Below are 18,542 nucleotides of genomic sequence, written 5' to 3'. Positions count from 1 at the left end.
ATGTGTGTAGGGAAAGCAATGGAAGAACCCATTTTCAGTGGAGAATATTCAGAATATTAAAAAGAATTCTGTTACTTAATTTTATCAGACAGGTCCTTACAGAACAAGACTACAAATCGATCCTACTCTAGACGAAAGCGTGCTCCTCTCCTGTGGCGCCAGTCATTCCACTATCATTACATGCAAGCTCAAATTCATGCTAACCATTTGTAATTTAGAATGATATCAATAGTTCCTCCCTCCCAATTTCATTCCACCATGAGCATGTGGATCAATTCCACATTTTGTATAGAGGCTCCCACTAGACAGAAAAAATGATGTATTGAAGTTGAAGTAGTTTTCAATTTAAGTAGAATAAATTGAAGGCACAACTTGTTAAAAAAAATCTTAAATCAGGTAATGCAAACAGGCTCTACTTTGCTTCATTGGTAGGAATACTGATAACCATATTGTGGCTCACTAGATGATGGGCTAATTTTACTTGAAATGAACCCCAAAATCAATAAGACAATTTTAAGTTTAATATATCCCATAATTGCTTCATTTCATCAGTTTCTGTTTTAAATACTTGATGTTGTTGAACTTGTGTGTTTGTGTGTAATGGTTTCTTTTGGCGGAATATGAAATTCTTATTTCCCATGCTTACATGGTAAGAGAATATTATACATTTTTCATTTTAGAATGAAGAAGCTGGTGGTACTGCCCATCTGAAGTATTTAAGTGTTGACATACCAATATTTATGTGTGCCTGTAATTCCCTTTAATTTTGTTTTCCCAGGTTGAATATAAAATAGTTGCATGTAAAACAGTTTCACAATGTTAAATGCTAGCAGGATTCTAGACATAATTCTTTGATCAAAATAACTGCAAATAACTTGTTTGGGCCTTTCAGTCAAAGTTAGTGCTTTGGAGTTTAATCATCTTACTGTGCAAATAATATCACTTTGCATCTTCTCATTGATTTTGTTGTTTTGTTCATAAAGCATGCATACAGACTTAAGCTTTCCAAAAAATCTTCTTGATAAATCTGAAGTGGGTCGAACATTTAGGGCTCTTAATTTATCACAGATTAGAATTTTCAGTGATACATATATTAGTTCATATTTGCTTTGACAATACTAATTGTAAGCTTTCAACAGCTTGAATAAAACATTTGTAAATCATAAAGAAACTTACTTATTAAACAGGCTAAGAGTTTTAAAATATTTCGGATGATCATACTGTACTTCAGAAATGTCAGTGCTTTCTGAATTTAACATTTAATTTGTGAAATAATGTACCTGTGACTAAATGATAGAACTAGTTTATCCAAATATATCACTAGCAGTGAGCATCCTAAAATAAAAAGTTTTCATCTTTTGTCTACCTTCCTGAGACTGTGGAGCACTGGTAAAATGATTCTTTCATCTCCATTTAGACATTAGCTTCGTTTGCTTTTGATCCTCAAAAGCTTTTCAACTGCTTGTACTACTATCGGTATATGTTGGGGGGGGGGAGAGACTTACTTGTTTCTATATTGCTATTTTCTCATGAAAATCAATAATATATATATAGAAGAATGAAATAATGGTACATTAAAATTTACTAAATGGCATCTATCAACAAACAGTACATTCCATCGCAAGCTGAGTGAATTCATGTTCCTTTTATTTAAATGAGAGAGATTTAAGCATGTATTTAAATCTCCAATTCAAATCAATTGATTTAAAAAAATACAAAACAAGAAGCTTAAGAGCGGCTGGAACTTGCTTAAAGATGTGGCTGCTAATGTAACTGTAATTGATTCAATTAAACTGTATTTCAAATAATAAAACAGCGAAAACTAATTATGTCAACATGTATTCTAAGAATTACCTCTGCTATCGTTATACATTCTGGATGCAAGAAATGTATCATGTGGTTTGCCATCATTAGGTACACTAAAGCTTCATCATCAACGTGCATCCCGAAGTATTCATTATAATCTCCACTAAAAGCTGTGCCTAATAAGACAAAATCATAAAAGTCTCAAGAGCAGGAAGTCAAAGCTGTAGGCTTCAGCCCAAGATTTTCAAAAGGAAACTATTAACAAATTTGAAATCATTGCATGGCTACACGACTGCATGATAATTTGAACATCACTGGTGTGCAGATTAAACTTACCAATACCATGATGGTGATACAGCATAGATGATATGCCATCAAATCGAAAGCCGTCAAAGGCATACTCTTCTATCCACCATCTTAGGTTGGAAAGAAGAAATCTCAAGACCTCCCAGCTGAAAACAAACAACAACAAAGTCTAAATATTAAGGCGTACAATCTATTTTAGATATCCTATGGTTTCTATGCTAAGTATTTATTTTCTCATGGTGAAATATGAACACTGTTTTCATTTTTCTTCTTCTCTCCCTGATTTTTACAGTGTGAATTTTTTGGTGATATTTAAACAATTATCCATTCTAGTGGACTTCGTGTTTCATAATATCAATTATCCTTTTATCATCTCCAGTTAGGTTAAGGTATGAAAGCAGGAACATCCCAAATTAGTCAGTGACTGTGAACAGTTAGGTCTACATAAAGGGCATTAACTCTACTGAAATAAATTGACGGTGCTCTTAACTATGCACCAGATGGTACTCTTTGTGCTTTCTGTGATTTCAGAACTACTTCACTTCAAAAAGAACTACAGTTGAATGGAATCCATTCTGGAAGTCTATTCAACTTCCAAAACATTAGAAAACCAAAGTGTGGATTCTGATTGGCTGTGTCCAGCTTCCGAAGAACATTCGAAAACCGGAACAGTCACTTCTGAGTTTCGATCGTTCGGGAGCCAAAACGTTCGAGAACTAGGCTGTTTGAAAACCAATGTACAACTGTACTCTGAAGTCTTTTCTATGCTTGAGAGTTATAAAATAAACCAAAAGTAATGAAAAGCCTTTTAAATTTATGTGTAAAACTTTTAAAAATTCTATATTTGTCTGCAATTCAAAGAGTCAATTGGTTTATTTTAAAATTTAGACCAAACTGGCTTGCTATTTGCAACAGAAGTTAACAAAACAAGATTAATTAAATGGTGCTTTTCCAGGCACCTATGTTTCTAAGTTTAAAATCATTGTTAACTGGAAAGTAATGAACAGTCAATTCAACTAGGAGCTAATGCACCCTAGTTCTATCTCCAACCTTCTGCAGAATTTGAATTTGATAATGTTTTGTGTTCTAGGATGACCACTTAAAATCTTGACCTAGAACTAAGCCTAGTGGTGTCACTTAGGAAAACACATTTTGACAGAAATTCAACACATGTTGCAATAAACAAGTGTTTGCCTTCACAAGACTTTTAATGCAAACCCTCACTGATTTATTGCAACTGAGCTGTATCAGTTGACCCTTTTCAAGCCATTATTGAAACAAAAAATGATCACATGAATGCTAACCAAACCCTAGCGTTGGCACAGAGGGCAGCTTCTGTCCCCAGGAACTCTGTGCACAGATTAGGCCCTGCAGTTCACCAACCTTCCAGTTACAAATTGGAAAAACAGTAAATGAAAGACACTAATAAGAAAAAAAAACCCAAAGCACTAAGTAAGCAGACCCTAAAACATTTTCAGTACCTACCCCATTACTGAGTCTATACTGAAAAAGGCTATTTGAAACAGAAAAATATCTAATCTGTTGCAACATATCAATAATAATAATAATAATAATAATAATAATAATAATAATAATACCCTGCCCATCTGGCTGGGTTTCTCCAGCTACTCTGGGCAGCTTACATTGTATCTAAAAATATCATAAAAAAAATCAAGCATTAACACCTCCCCAAACAGGGCTGCCTTCAGATGTCTTCTAAAAGTTGTGTAATTAATTATCTTCCTGAATGATTTTGCAATATAATTAAGGTCAAGAGAGTAAGGATTCTGTTGTTAGAGATGTCTGAAATCGCTGCTGGGAGAGGGTGGGTTGGTAGTAGGGACAAAATGGCAGACAAAACCACTGCTGATCTGCCAGCATGCAGTTATACTTCTCCAAATATCTTCAACACACTACAGGTATACCTCAGGTTACATCCGCTTCAAGTTGCGTTTTTTCAGGTTTCGGCAGTTGCACTTTGCGCATGTGCAGAAGTGCCGAATCGCAACCCGCACATGCGCAGATGCATCCCACACGGATCACGTTCGCAACCCAATTGTGTCCACTGTACTTTTATGAAGTAGAAACAGTGCCTGGGGTTTTATGGATATGCAGTTAAATCATAATCATAAATTAAAATATCTTCACTTTAAGACAACACAGGCATGCAAAGTATGACTGCCCCTCTACTATAAAACATCATTTTCCCTCGTTATATGCTGCTGCTGCTTAGACTTTAGTTTTGGTGTAAGACTTGTTTTTTAAATTTTGGTTGGTTTTTGGTAGCACCTATATGGATAGGGGTACAGACACATCATATGAGAAATTAAACCCATAGCCATATATTTAAAGTATTCTCCCTTTTACAGTACAGTGGTACCTCAGGTTACAGGTACCTTCAGGTTACATACGCTTTAGGTTACAGACTCCGCTAACCATGAAATAGTGCTTCAGGTTAAGAACTTTGCTTCAGGATGAGAACAGAAAACTTGCTCTGGCGGCGCAGTGGCAGTGAGAAGCCCAATTAGCTAAACTGGTGCTTCAGGTTAAGAACAGTTTCAGGTTAAGAACGGACCTCAGGAACGAATTAAGTACTTAACCCGAGGTACCACTGTAGTAATATCAGGCACTCAAATCTGTTCCTTTACAGCTTACAATACAGTTGTTTGTCCTGCCCTCTTCTTTTAAAAATCCTAATACACACATTTTCTTTGTGCAGCAAAATAAAAGAAGCAGGAATAATAAAGTACATGTGCAAGGAAAAAGAGATAGATCTAATTTTATAGTCTTCAAACAAACAAACAAACAAACAAAAAACTCTCAGCTTTTCCCAACACAGTTCTGCATCTGTTCAGTTTTGTGAGAAAGCAAAAGTCCAATGCGTTCCCATTATTTCATTGTTAAATTACGTAGATTAGAGAAAACCATAATTAATCTTAGCCAGCCTATGTAAGAGCATGGGCAAGAAATGTTGAATTAGAAAGAAGGATACTAATCTGAGGTCAGTGAACATATTAACTCCTTCCCACCCACTTTTCTTTATACACAGAGACCAGTGGGAAGTAGAAATCTCAAGGGACTGTATGTTAAAGGACGCAATGGAAAAGCTTTTAAGATGCAACACACAGTTGTAGTATGTGATTAAAAGAAGAAAGTGCTCACTATTATTGCTATTTATATAGCACCAGCAGCGTACAAGGTGCTTTACACAGAAATATAATCAGAAGTGCCCTCTGGAGCTTGCAATCTAAATTTAGATTGCATTGCACTTAGAGTGCATTGGAGGAGAACGACAAGGGGAGGAAGAGACAATGGCAGCCAGTGATGAATCTGAGCACATGCAGTTATTTGTACTTAAGCTTTGTGGGTATGAAGAGTAGGAAATGAAATGAAAAGGTTCATAGAAGATGGATTTTAAGGGAAAAACAGGAGGCAGGGAGGTGGGATCATGAAGGTATGTAAGAGCGGCTGAAGGTAGTAGAATTGGAGGTGTGGGACAATAATCAGGGGTATATCAGGAGAACAGGGAAGAGACTGAAGTCAAGGGATGCTAAGGACTTGGTGTCATGTGCCAAAGGGAAGCAGAAAAATTATCAGGGAGGAGCAAAGCAGCAGCTATCTCCTCTCCAGGAGCTTGGGTGTTTGTCCCAGCTATGGTTTGGCTTACCATGGCGTTGCAAACCAGACCAAACAAAAAACCTACCGTTAATATACAAAGTGACAGAAGGTATGTTAATTGAACAAGTTCATCTATTTGTTAAGTTTAACTTAGGGCTCATTCTGACATTGTTGAAGACTTGCTGCCCCTGCACAGGTTTATCACATCCTTTTGAAGTGGTAATAGATAGGACATTATACTTTGGGTCCATTCCATGTGGTTACCGGTACTTCCCACATCATTGTTAACAGTAGTCCTCCAGGTAAACTGCTTTGTATCCAAAGCATTGCCTAGCATTCAACTGAATGAGAAATAAATAAGGATTCTGGAGTGCACATGGGGTGGTACAACAAATCACCTCCATAATAGTTTAGTTCAGATTTTTTTTTTTTAAAAAAAGAAAAAGCTTTAAAGTGTGAATTGTTGTGGACGGTGTCATTTTTCAAAATCTTTACTGAAACTCAGAAGCTCGAAATTCCTTTGAAATAGTTATCTTGATCTATCACAAGGGTCTCGATTCTATTTATTTCATTATTCAATAATTAAACTATGAAAACATTCCATGCAAAAAGAAATGTGGAAAAGATCTATGGGATTCTTTGAACATACTTGCAACTGACTTTGTTCCCCTCACCCCAAACAAGTAGCAGCAGCAAAACCTAGTAAACCTAAAATATGTGAATTGGAATTCAAAATGTTACTTGAAATAACTTATTTAAAATAACTTCTTTGAAATAACGTATTTCAAAATGCAAGACACAGTCAAAGGAAAAACAAAGCCGTTTCAAAAATCATTAATTCCAAGTTAGATTCTTGATTTATTAGATTCTCCCCTCCCTAAAATTGGAAATCTCCAGATACTAATTTGGATTCAGACACTGTGGTTCAGGCATTCTTCAAATATAAATGAAGGGTTCTGCTTTTCAAGTAAGGTTTTGTTCTTTTGTGGATATTAAAAATGAAATACATTTAGTGGAAGTTAAAAAGATCTATTGACTTGAGAGACAGTCTTTTGAATGGCTTGGCAAGATGGTATATCTTAATAATGATTTAAGATTGATTTGGAGATACATAGCTAGGTGAACAGAATAAGAAAGTAGCCTAGCCAAAAGGTTTGCCTTCCATAAGAGATTCTTTAGCATTTGAAGCTCAAGTCAGCCAATATTGGCTCAGGCACTGAAACACTGTTAACAAATATAAGTGCTTGTCTAAGTGTTTGCAGCAATAAAACAAAACAAATCCCCTACTAAGCAACATCTATAATTCCTATTTAAATATCCTGCTGGAATAATGAAATATTTTGTCTACAGACAACTATTAGCATCCAATAAGATTCATTTGCCCATAGCACATCTGGGTGGTACTTATATTTCACAAAGAGTGTTGACATGTTGAAAAAGAAGATCAATAAGGATATTACTGATTAACTAGGGTCAGTCATTATATTCTGAAACAACATATGGGCTGCTAAGTCTGGAACTATTCTTAGGTGCTTTCTTAAAATTTGCAAAACACACAATTCAAATTAGTATCAGGGACCCACTGGGTGTCACTGATGAGGCCTTAAAAATTCCTGTCTGAAACTTTAAAGCAACTACTTTGTATGCTATTAAAATACTCAATTGATATCAGATATTTCAGCAACGTTTGCATACACAGCAGTTTGACATGTACTGTCTGCCAATCAACTTGGTTACAGTGGCTTAGAGCATTTTTCGTTATACCAAGTAGTCATATGGTAGAGCCCTCATGGATGGAAGCCATTTCACATACTGGTGATGAAATGCTTTCAAGCATCTTATACTGGCTGGCGTCTAGGACTACACACTTGACAGGAGGGAAAGATGGGAAACAGGAGCGGCTCACCGGGGGGGGGGGGGGTATTGTGTGACAAAAGTCTCCTGGCAGCAGCATCACTGTCATATATCAGGACAGGGAGGGGTGACACATGGTTAGAGCTGCATGAAGGAACTGGTGAGAGAGCTGGATTGGCTCTGCCAGATTGTCTACACTGCCCTGACCGTGTTGTTGCCTTGCTTCGGCCCTACTGTTATGGGGAAGATTCTAGTGCAAGGAGGCTATAACTGCAGCAGCACCCCACTGGGCAAGCAACTCTTGACTGCACTGAAGTCTGTGGCAGATAGATGATAGATAGATAGATAGATAGATAGATAGATAGATAGATAGATAGATGATAGATAGATAGATGATAGGTAGATAGATGATATATAGATAGATAGATAGATAGATGATAGATGATAGATGATAGATGATAGATAGATAGATAGATAGATAGATAGATAGATGATAGATAGATAGATAGATGATAGATAGATAGATGATATAGATAGATAGATAGATAGATTAGATAGATAGATAGATATTGATAGATATAGATAGATAGATAGATAGATAGATAGATAGATAGATAGATAGATAGATAGATGATAGATGATAGACAGATATGCTTTATTCAAGATAATTTCTGAACCACTTATAATATGCATAATATATATATTGCAACTTATCAGATGTTGGCTATTGAATACTGATATTGAGAGAGCATCACTGGTTGGCAGTACATTACTGAGTCCTAAACAACCTAGAAAAGTTTTCCCATTTCCTTATTCCTCTGCCTTATCTTGGCATCTGGTAGGCCACTGTGAGAACAGAGTACTGTACTAGATGGGCCCTTGGCTTGATCCAGCAAGGGATCCTCTTATGTCGTTAGGATCTGCCAGAAAAGCTCATCTGTCCTCAACAAGAAACTGTCCCTTTAGTCTGGTGGAACAGTGGCTATGGTATTTTCTACCTAATGATATCAGGCTCGCACTATTTGTAATGAGTTTTAGGCACAAACTTAAGACTTCAGCAAGCCTTCTTATAAAAAACAATTTACTGTTTTTATAACCTTCTTGTCGGATGATCCATCCTGTTCTTTTGTTTCTCTAAAGTATCTTGCTTTCATTTTATTGTCACGTTACTTGGGTTTCAACTAAGATTTTGTGCACCACATAGGTATATTTTTATACAAGTTTGCAATATGGAAATGCATAACACAGTAAGAACTATAAAATAAAAATTCACATTATGGACCTCTTGGATAAAAGAAAAAGCCAATCTTTGTATGTGCATAGCACTGTAAATTATTAAACAACAAAACTAAACAAGCAGCAGGAAGTCTGCCTGGGATTATTTTCCCTCCAACAATCACCTATGCAGATTTCCCTTCCTATCCATATCATCTGGGATTTAATTAAAAGAAAGAAGCACATTCTTCTAAAACAGTAGCCCAGAGAATTGAGAGTTATGTATACTTCACAACTGTTTTGAAATTTCAGAAGTTGCTTTAACTTATCAGAATTAAAATATAATATAAATGTTGGAGAACTCTTTTTTTTCGTTTTCTAGATTTTTTATTCTCCATTCTTGTTTAGAAAACTACCACATATCTCAGCGAGGGAATAAATTAAAGTTAGTAAACAGTCCAATTTCCTTTATTCTTTTTTTTAAAAAAAAATGTATATTGAAAGTTCAGAAAGCTGCCTCGTTTTATCAACATGTTTTTTGCATGGTTTTGCACAGGATGTGTTTTATGCTAAAGATGCAGCAAAAAGTACCAATACTATACTGAAGGATAGTGCATTTCTAAATACAGTACTAGATCAGGGATGAGAAAATGTTTTCCTTCTAGATATTGCTGGATCACAACTCCCACAATCCCTGGCCATTGGCTATATGGCTGGGCCTTATGGGAGCTGGAACATGTGGAGGGGGATCACAAGATTCCCCATCCTACCTGTTAAAAAACAACATGGTTTCAAAAGCTTGTCAGTTGCTATATTAAATTCTCTCTCTCTCTCTCTCTCTCTCTCTCTCTCTGTGTGTGTGTGTGTGTGTGTGTGTGCATGTGTGTGTGTGTGTAAAAACAAGTAAGATGCATTTACATCACTCATCTTTAAATCTTAACCAGGAATGAGAAAATTGGACCAGATTCTGCTCTTGTATGTTTCTTTAGATCTGTGTATGTGTGTGATAGTGTTAATGAGATAGAAGGGGGTGTGGGTGTGGGTGTGTTAGGACCAAAGCCTTGGTTTCCACTTTTCCATTGACATTTCCTGTTAATGAATGGAAATAGGAGAGTAAAAGAAGACAAAACCATTTTCAGGCATTAAGCCTACTCAATTAAAAACAATGAAGTTGTGCCTGCTGCCCTCCCCACCACCCCCCACTGGCTCTCTTTCTGACCTTTGGTGTGTCCAGCTGAGGGCACTTTGAATGCTTTCCACAACGCGTTCCATATCATGAGGAAGATACCAAGTGTGTGCAGCTGTTGTTGCTTTCTTGAGTTATCTGCTCAGCATGAGTTTGAGATCTGTGTCATGGACTTACCAGTTGCTGGATCTAGCATCTGCTTCTGTGTTACCCATTTACAAAATGGGGTAAATAGTTTCTAAAAGGATGTTGGACTAGATGGGACTTTGGTCTGATTCAGCAGGACTCTTTTTATGTTCATTCCCCAACCCGCCATTTTGTGACTTGCTCAGGCCTCTTAAAATGTTATAACAACTTATGGAAGCCCTACATCCATTATAACGATTTATAAAATTTTAAACAGGTGGAGAGAATCAGTGGAGAAGGATTTCTTTTTCCAACAAATGAGAGAGAAACAAAAATTGGAGGTGGTAGGAGAGAAAGCTGGTTTAGACATTCCATGCTGGACCAAAGATAATTATTCTTTTTTTATGAGTGACCATTTAATGTGTTTTATAGCATACCAATAAAAAAATAGAAAAATTGCAATTATTTTCCATGTCCCTAACAAATATCTCAGAGCACAGCTTAATTACCATACAGTCTTGGTTGGGGTTTTCTACTCCCCTTCCCCTGTCTACATTTAAAATTTTTTTTTTGCACACAGCTGTGTTTGATTGTAGATAATAAAGGAAACTGGATCCTTCAAGGGAAATTATATGTTATTGTAACATCTTCTAACTAAAGGAGCATCTGTGGCTTAAAAGTCTCCTAAAAAGCAGGAGACAGGTTTCATCCAGCAAGGCTGTTTATTAAAAATTAAAACTATGTCTTCTGTAGCATATCTGGTTTGTATATATTATGAGATGTATACACTGGGCTAAGTTTTTTTTTTTGGGGGGGGGGGAATATTGAAGATGACTACACATCACCACTGTCCATTCACAATTCCAAAAGCCAAACAAAAATGCACAACCAAAATTTTAACGTCAGCGGTGATGGTGACCAGTGCAGCTGAGGGTTGTAGGAGAGAAAACGCAGCACAGCCCATGGAGGACATTTTGCCTAGAGCTCCCTCAAACCAGGTTATGTTCTGAAGCCACATGACGCCACCACCTTGCTGAAGTTCAGCAGGCCTGAATCTGGTCAATGTCCAGATGGGTGACCACATATTTGCCACTATAGGTTCCATGACACATGAAAGTCAGGATATAAATACAATAAAATAATGACAATATTAATAACTGTATCCATCATGTCCCACTGTACTATACAAGCTCAATGTGTAAAACTGCAGAGTGGTCAACGAGGATAAGTTTAGAAGGCAGGAGTGTTTAATGTATACAGGCTATCGTTGTTTTGCACAGGGATTCCATTCCAGACCTCACATGCGTCGGCAGAGTGCGTGTAAGCCTGCCCTACCCCTTTTCCTGATGTCTTTATGACATTTTGGGAATACTTCTGGGTTTGGCACCTGTACTACCTTGAGCTATGTGGTGATAAGGGAGGAATTTAAAATAACTGAAACAACAACAACAATACTGCACTACCTTTAACAAAAAAAAAAAGCTTCTGTTATTTTCGCACAGAAAATATGCTCACTGCTCTTACACATCCCCACAACAGAAATATGAAACTTGTCAAATGAACTGGTTTGCTGATGATGTCATTTTTGACATACAGTAATCTCAAAATAACATAATTTAATTTGACAGTAATTAAATGCCCACTATATCCCCAGAGAAAACCCACCTGTGATCACTCTGAAAGGCCACAGGATGCCATTCCTGCTTCGTGAATGCAGCTTTGAAAACATTAACTAATTGGCTGAAAATTCCCACTAAATTTGAATAATTTGAAATATGACCAGATAAAAAGGTTAATACTACATTTAACACACATGCACAAACCTGTCCACATCCTCAAACCTATATATATATATATATATATATATATATGCAGGAAAGTGTGATATAATTTGTCATATTTTATTTCTTTCTACCACTTCTAGACTGCTTACAGAAAAAGTCTGTTGGACATTTTACAAAAATAAAATAAAATATATAAATATGATGCAATCCATAAATATACAAATAGCACAAAAACAGAGAACCAACATAAAACATTATCTAACAATATAAAAGCAGACGAGCATAAAATTAAAAATCAGTAAAAAAACAACAAAACAAACAGAAAGCAATTTCTGCTGAGATCTGAATGCACTGACTAATACATATTTGTCGTATTGGTATTAAAAGGATGATGAGGATGAGGATGATGCTCCAACAAGCACTGAAAAAAGAATAAGCTAGGTAACCAGGGAAGTTTCCCTGGGAAGGGGATTCAACAGTTGAGAGAACACTATTGAGAAAGCCCTCTTCCTACTACACACTTCCTGTCTATGGTGGCTGGAGGCACCCTCAGAAAGGCCTCTGATGAAGATCTGAAGGATCAGGCAGGACAAGGAGGGAGTCCTTTAGAAAACAATGAAGCCCTAGATTCCTTGGAACCAGGTGAACACCAGCACTTGGAACTGGAAATGAACAGGGAGCCAGTGCAGTGGACAAAACTCTGGAATAATGTGGTCGTATCTGCCATTCCCCTTTAATAATCTTGCTTTCCTATTTTGGACCTATCTAACTCTCTGGAGCATTTTCAAAGCAGTCCCACATGTAGTACGTTGCAGCAATCCAGCCAGGAACTTATTAGAGTGTGGATAATGGCCACAATGCTTGCGCTCTCTCTCTCTCTCTCTCTCTCTCTCTCTCTCTCTCTCTCTCTCGATAGGGTTTTAAGTATATATCAGCCAAAGCTGATAATTGTACTCCAAGGCACCAAGATCACAGTTACAATGATAGATCCAAGAGAAAGCTACATTCATTAGCTTTCCTTATCAACACTAGATCTGCAGAAACTAACCTGGAGCAGGTATCGGTAAAGTGCTTTGCAATCCTGTCCCAGCAGGCTGAGGATTCTTCAGATTCCACTTGAGTGCCAAGTTGCATAAAGCTCCTCAGAAAAAGTTTATTTATATGGCACTGTGCACATGCAGATGCAGTGCAAAAGTATAACTTCTTATTGCTATCATTACCATGTAGTTGTTTGTAAACTTCAGCCAGTGAAAATGCAGTAGTCAACGGGTTTCTGAAATCAGCATTCATTGTCATATTTTTTGTTTTGTTTTGTTCCATCCGCCAGTGGCTTCCAGTTTATTTCAAAGCGTAATCCAAAGTGTTGGTTCTTACCAACAACATCCTAAATGGTTTGGAGATTTGAAGTACTCTGAAGCTGATGGGGTTTTCTTTACAATCAAGCAGTATATAAATTTTATGAAATAAATAAACAATAGAAAATAATATCTCCGTTTAACGTGTTGTTTTAAGTGCTTTCCATGTTGATACAAGCTCTAAAATCCTGGGAAATTACTGCTGTCTTCAGCCAACACATTCCATAAACATGATGAGTGAAGAGACTCTAAATTCAACTTGGCATATTACATTCAAGAGGAAGAACGAACAAACAGGAAATTTTTATTGGGGTGGGGGAGGATATTCTAAAGAATTATTTCAGGAAAAATGAAATAATCCTATTTTTTCAAGAGCCATCTTAATGAAGTGAATAGCATACACAACTATTCTTAAATGCCATGTTTTATAATGAGTATCTCACACAAGTTATTTATACTTACTTTGCGTAGTCAAAAAGTCGGCTATCCCACAATGCATGTGTTCCTCTAGGACCAGAGTGGAAAAATGCATCATCTGTGCCATCAAATTTGTTCAGGCCATCCTCAGAATTCTTTGATGCATGGCTGTGTACAACATCCAGCAAGACAGTAATTCCCATTGAGTGGGCCACATCAATTAGTTCCTTCAAGTCATCTGGAGGTCCATAACGGCTAAAATGTTGAACATTGAACGTTACTGGTTTACTATGCACTAGAATCATATATACTTGCTTAGTCGTGGCACATATGCTTTGTGTATGAGGTTTTTTTAACATTTCTTGTTCAAATGGTCCTAGGTAGCAATGGTGAGATAAGCTCTTTCAAAGATGCTACCAATCAAAGGAGGCAATCCCAGGCCTTGGAAGACCAATAGCTTGACTCAGTAGAAGGAGGTAGCTTTTTTACTCCCTGCACAGGTTGGCACACTGCAAACGCTTGAGACTTAGAACAGAAAAAAGAGGGCAAATCACTTTCCCTTGTTCAGGCTTAAAGAAATGAAAGTCAATTTGTCTTGACATGGGTGCTGTGAGCATGTATAAGATAACGACTGTAAAGCACTTCAACACAGTGAAGTACCTTATAAATGGAAAGACTGAAGTTTTAATTCGCATCACTTCTCAGGCATTTCAGGAGGAAATTATGGGAGGAATTCAACTTTGTAGTCTTCTGATCTAGAGGACTGGTTTATTCTGCCCACGTGAAATATTCTGTCCAGCTCTAGGCACCACAATTTAAGGAGGAGATTGACAAGCTCTAATGTGTGCAGAGGAAGGCAACCAAGATGATCGAGGGTCTAGAAAGCAAGCCTTATGAGGAACAGTTGAGGGAGTTGGGTATGTTTCGCCTAGAAAAGACAAGACTGAGAGGAGATATGATGGCCATCTTTAAATATATATCCGGCTGTCATGTGAAGGATGGAGCAAGCTTGTTTTCTCCTATAGACATGTAGCTGGGAAGGGAGCAGGGGAAGAAGACATTGCATCTCCATTCCCCCATCCCAACTGAAAACAGAGAAGGATCAACTCTGTAGAATGCTCCTTCTTTGCAGAGAAGCCGCTTGTGAAGGAGCATCCAGCACCCTGCATGATGCCTGCACACAACAGTTGTTGCACCGAGGCATTGATTCTGCAGCATGTTTCTTCAAGGACAGGACAGCAGGCAGGAAGGAGATTCAGAGAGAACCAAGCTCGTACCTTCTCCTGGGAAAATATAGCTGGTGGTCAGGGAGGTCTTGGCTTTTTGTGGGGTTTAGCCACCCTCTAATACCCCAATAATGCTCTAGGCCACCCACAGCAATCCATAGCTGCCCAAACTCAACTGTGACAATGTCCAAATCCCTCTGAAAGGCCCAATATTTGGCTTGGGGCTTGGCTGTATCTGCTGCAGAATCCTAGTGTCTATACACACCTCTTTCCTCTGCTGAGACAAGCAAAAGGCATTGTTTGTTTGTTGGTTGGATTAATTTCTTACCCACCTGGAAGGTCTTAAGGCAGGTTACAACAATTCAAAATTCTATATTAAAAACAGTTTAAAACAAATTACAATCATGGCAATATGGTGAGTTTGGAAAATGTCTATCTCAGGTGTCAATGGCCAAGGCGTTATCAATGTTAACAGAGTTAAAGGACAGATTATAGCCAGAAAAAATCCACTCAGCATACCAAGCTGAGAGAGTTGAAATGCATTTTTAAGTTCTCTAACTTACATAATTTATGTCATATATGTGTAGTACTTATTTGGTCTGAAATTGTATCACAATTTAAAACCAAATAAAAACTACACATATACAGCAACAACCATATATTTATTATTTGTGTTATATGATGAAGGGCGAGTAATAAAGATAATAAATTATTATGATGATACATCATCATGGGAGCTGCTTTTCCATGGTTTAAAAGCCTTTTAATCAGTTGGCTCTTACTGGAAAAAAAATGATTCAAAGGAAACTTTCAAGCAATAAAGTAGCCAGATCTATAAAGCCGATTGCTGTATCAAGCAGATTCCAAATATGTGTAATGAGATTATACCAACTCAGGATGTAGGTATTTCACAGCTGAGTGCAGCTACTGAACAACTGAATGCAAAACAATTTCCTACATTTGTGAAGCTAGAATATAAAAGGCGAAATGCACTTCCAAACATATATATATAGCCTCCAGAAGATTTGACTCAATTTTGCCTCACTGACTGTTAGGCCTATCTGAAAACTTGCTTTCTGAAAACACCCAAAAATGTTGGATAACAAAAGTAAACTCATGTGACATAAAAAAACTTTAGCATACCTGGATGCTGCAAAAAAGCTTGTAATCTGATAACCAAAACTAGCATAGTAAGCATGTTCCATCACAGCCATCAACTGAATGCAATTATATCCTGTTTTTCCAAAAAGAAGAAGGAAGAAACAAAATTTCAATCATGGTTGTTGTCATTTGTACAAAGTGTCTGGCCTACAAGATATTCATTTTAGCTAAAAGACACATTGCATTTATCCAGAAAAAGATAATTTAGACAATATGTTATGAGCAAACCTACCAAAATAAAGCCTACGGGAGACATGACTTCCCAGCCATACTGGGAAGGTTGAATTCTCAAGCACTGAAAGATTAGCCTTTTAAGTACATTATATGCAAATATAATCATAATTTGACTTTAGAATATTAACTATGCCAATCTGCATGTCCTGAACTTCAACTGCACTTTTGATATTTACACTGTTGATCATAAAAAGAAAAAGAGTAACCGACTATGCACATACAAAACCTTGCGCTTTCCTTAATGTTTCAAACATGCACCATTTCTATCTAATCGTTAACATATTTTTCTCCAAATTCATTTCCCTCAAGGAATCTCTCTAAAAGAACAAACATTAAAGCAATGGAATTTTGCTTTGAAGCTTACTGAAGGAGCTGAGGACCAAAGGAAAAGAAAAACCTTTCTTTTTGTCCCTTATCCAACCCAAAATGTTTTTCTGTGATATTAAGTGAAGGAAATCTGAAGGGAAAAGTACAGTTTAATGATGAAACCGCCAGCACTTAAAACAAATCTTTTACTAAGCTAACTTTTATGTCAGCAAATAAATGCCCCTTATGCCACCAAGCAAGGATTATAGGCAAAGGATAACCTTCAGATCTGTTTGAAACTCTGTGGAAGCCAGAGTTTCTCTTGATTCTTAGTTTTCACTAAAATCTTTGACATGTCACTTAACCTGCTTCTCAAAATTTTCATAATGTTTACTTAATTACTTATTTTTTCTTTTGCCCTCAAATCAGATGTGAGAGATGGGTAGCATCCGCTTAGTTAACTTAGGTTGCAACCCTCAACACCTGAGCTACAGAGAAAGTGACATTGAAGAAAGTGGAGCTTTCTTCAAGGAAAAAAAACAGCTAACAAACCTTCTAAATCAAACTAAAGTTCATCCATACTGGCAGACACCAGACACCAGATGTTTATAGAAAGCCTAAAAGCAGGGCATGAGGACAACAGCTCTCATAAATTTATCCCTTTGAAAGCTGGTTGAGATGGTGACCATTATTACATCTTGTGGGAACAAATTTCTAGTTTGATCACACACTTTGTGAAGAAACGCTTCCTTCATTGTCTGTCCTGAATCTCGCACAGTTCAGCTTCATTGGATGACTCCAGGTTCTAGTACTATGAGTGAGATCTAAAAGCTTACTTACTTTCTCCATGCCGTGAATAAATTTATAGACTATTTATGCACAACTGCTGCATACTGGATTGATGTCATATGGTACACACCGTTGCATGTGTGGGACAAGGCCCACTCATGCAATGGAAGAGGTATAGAAGGCACAGAGAGAGTACAGAGGAAGCAGATCTCTTTACCCATGGTACGTACCTCATTTTGCTCTACATTGACTAGGAAAGGGGTCTTCTACCCCATGACTTCAAGACCCCTTTCCTAGTCAATCTCTGATTGCTCAGGTCCTACTAGTATAAATGCAAAGTTTGGATTTTTGTCTAAATGTGCATCACTTGACACATAATTATGCTGAGCCATGCAGATATTGGTAGGAATCATAAGACCACAATGTGACACCAACTTTGCACCAGTTGCACTGATTTTTGGTTTATTTCTGGGTCAAATTCAAAGTGCTGGTGTGAACCTTTAAAGCCCTTAATGTTTAGGTGTGACGTTACCTAAACAAGCATCTGGATAGAGAGGTACATTCTGTCTTGCTGAGGTTGCACTGAACTCTGCACTATCTGTGCCTAGGAGAGTGTTTCCCAGAAGAGGTTGATATGCCAAATATGACCCTAACTAGAGATACTGAACTTTGTCTAGGTCACCTTCAGGATAGTCTAATGCAATCTGTTCTATGTGGGTCTCCCTTTGAAGATGGTCCCAAAACTCTAATTAGGGCAGAATGCTGCTTCTCAGTTGCTGGTGGAAACAAGATTAGGACATGTAATGCCAACTGGTACCAGTGGCACCAGATGCTGGTTTTGAACTTTAAAGCCTTAGAAGTTTGGAGCCACAATTCCTGAAGAACCACATACACCAATATGAATCTGCCTGGATATTAAGGTCTGCAGCAGAAGCTCTGCATAGTTGGCTGGCTATTTGGGAGATTCAGCTGGTGAGTACAAGAGTACTCTTCTTTGGAACACTTTATCCTAAAGGTTATTCTCTCAGAATTGGCCATTTGAGTAGCAATTGTTTTGTTGGTAATTTATACTGATGTCTGTAAACTCTTTTAACTGGCCTAGGTATTGTTAACATTGTTGCTATGCATTGTTTTATGATGTTCTGAATTGCCCTGGGTG

The 18,542-nt window shown here is 37.3% G+C and overlaps 1 protein-coding gene across 2 annotated transcripts in view; it reads right to left on the bottom strand.

The window, feature by feature from the left end:
• The window catches only part of GBE1 (1,4-alpha-glucan branching enzyme 1), a 146,654-nt gene that overhangs the window by 59,273 nt on the left and 68,839 nt on the right, over window positions 1-18,542 (bottom strand). For both annotated transcript variants that reach the window (XM_079974793.1, XM_079974794.1), the window contains exons 6-9: window positions 16,037-16,127; window positions 13,713-13,922; window positions 2,143-2,258; window positions 1,855-1,982 (exon numbers count right to left, since the gene is read on the bottom strand). In XM_079974793.1, coding sequence (XP_079830919.1) covers window positions 1,855-1,982; window positions 2,143-2,258; window positions 13,713-13,922; window positions 16,037-16,127 — 545 coding nt within the window. The remainder of the gene's footprint in view (window positions 1-1,854; window positions 1,983-2,142; window positions 2,259-13,712; window positions 13,923-16,036; window positions 16,128-18,542) is intronic.

The sequence above is a fragment of the Podarcis cretensis genome (genome assembly GCF_951804945.1).
Source record: "Podarcis cretensis genome assembly, chromosome: 4".
Lineage (NCBI taxonomy): Eukaryota > Metazoa > Chordata > Lepidosauria > Squamata > Lacertidae > Podarcis > Podarcis cretensis.
The sequence above is the reverse complement of the archived record's forward strand: the minus strand, read 5'-3'. Positions and strand labels throughout refer to the sequence as shown.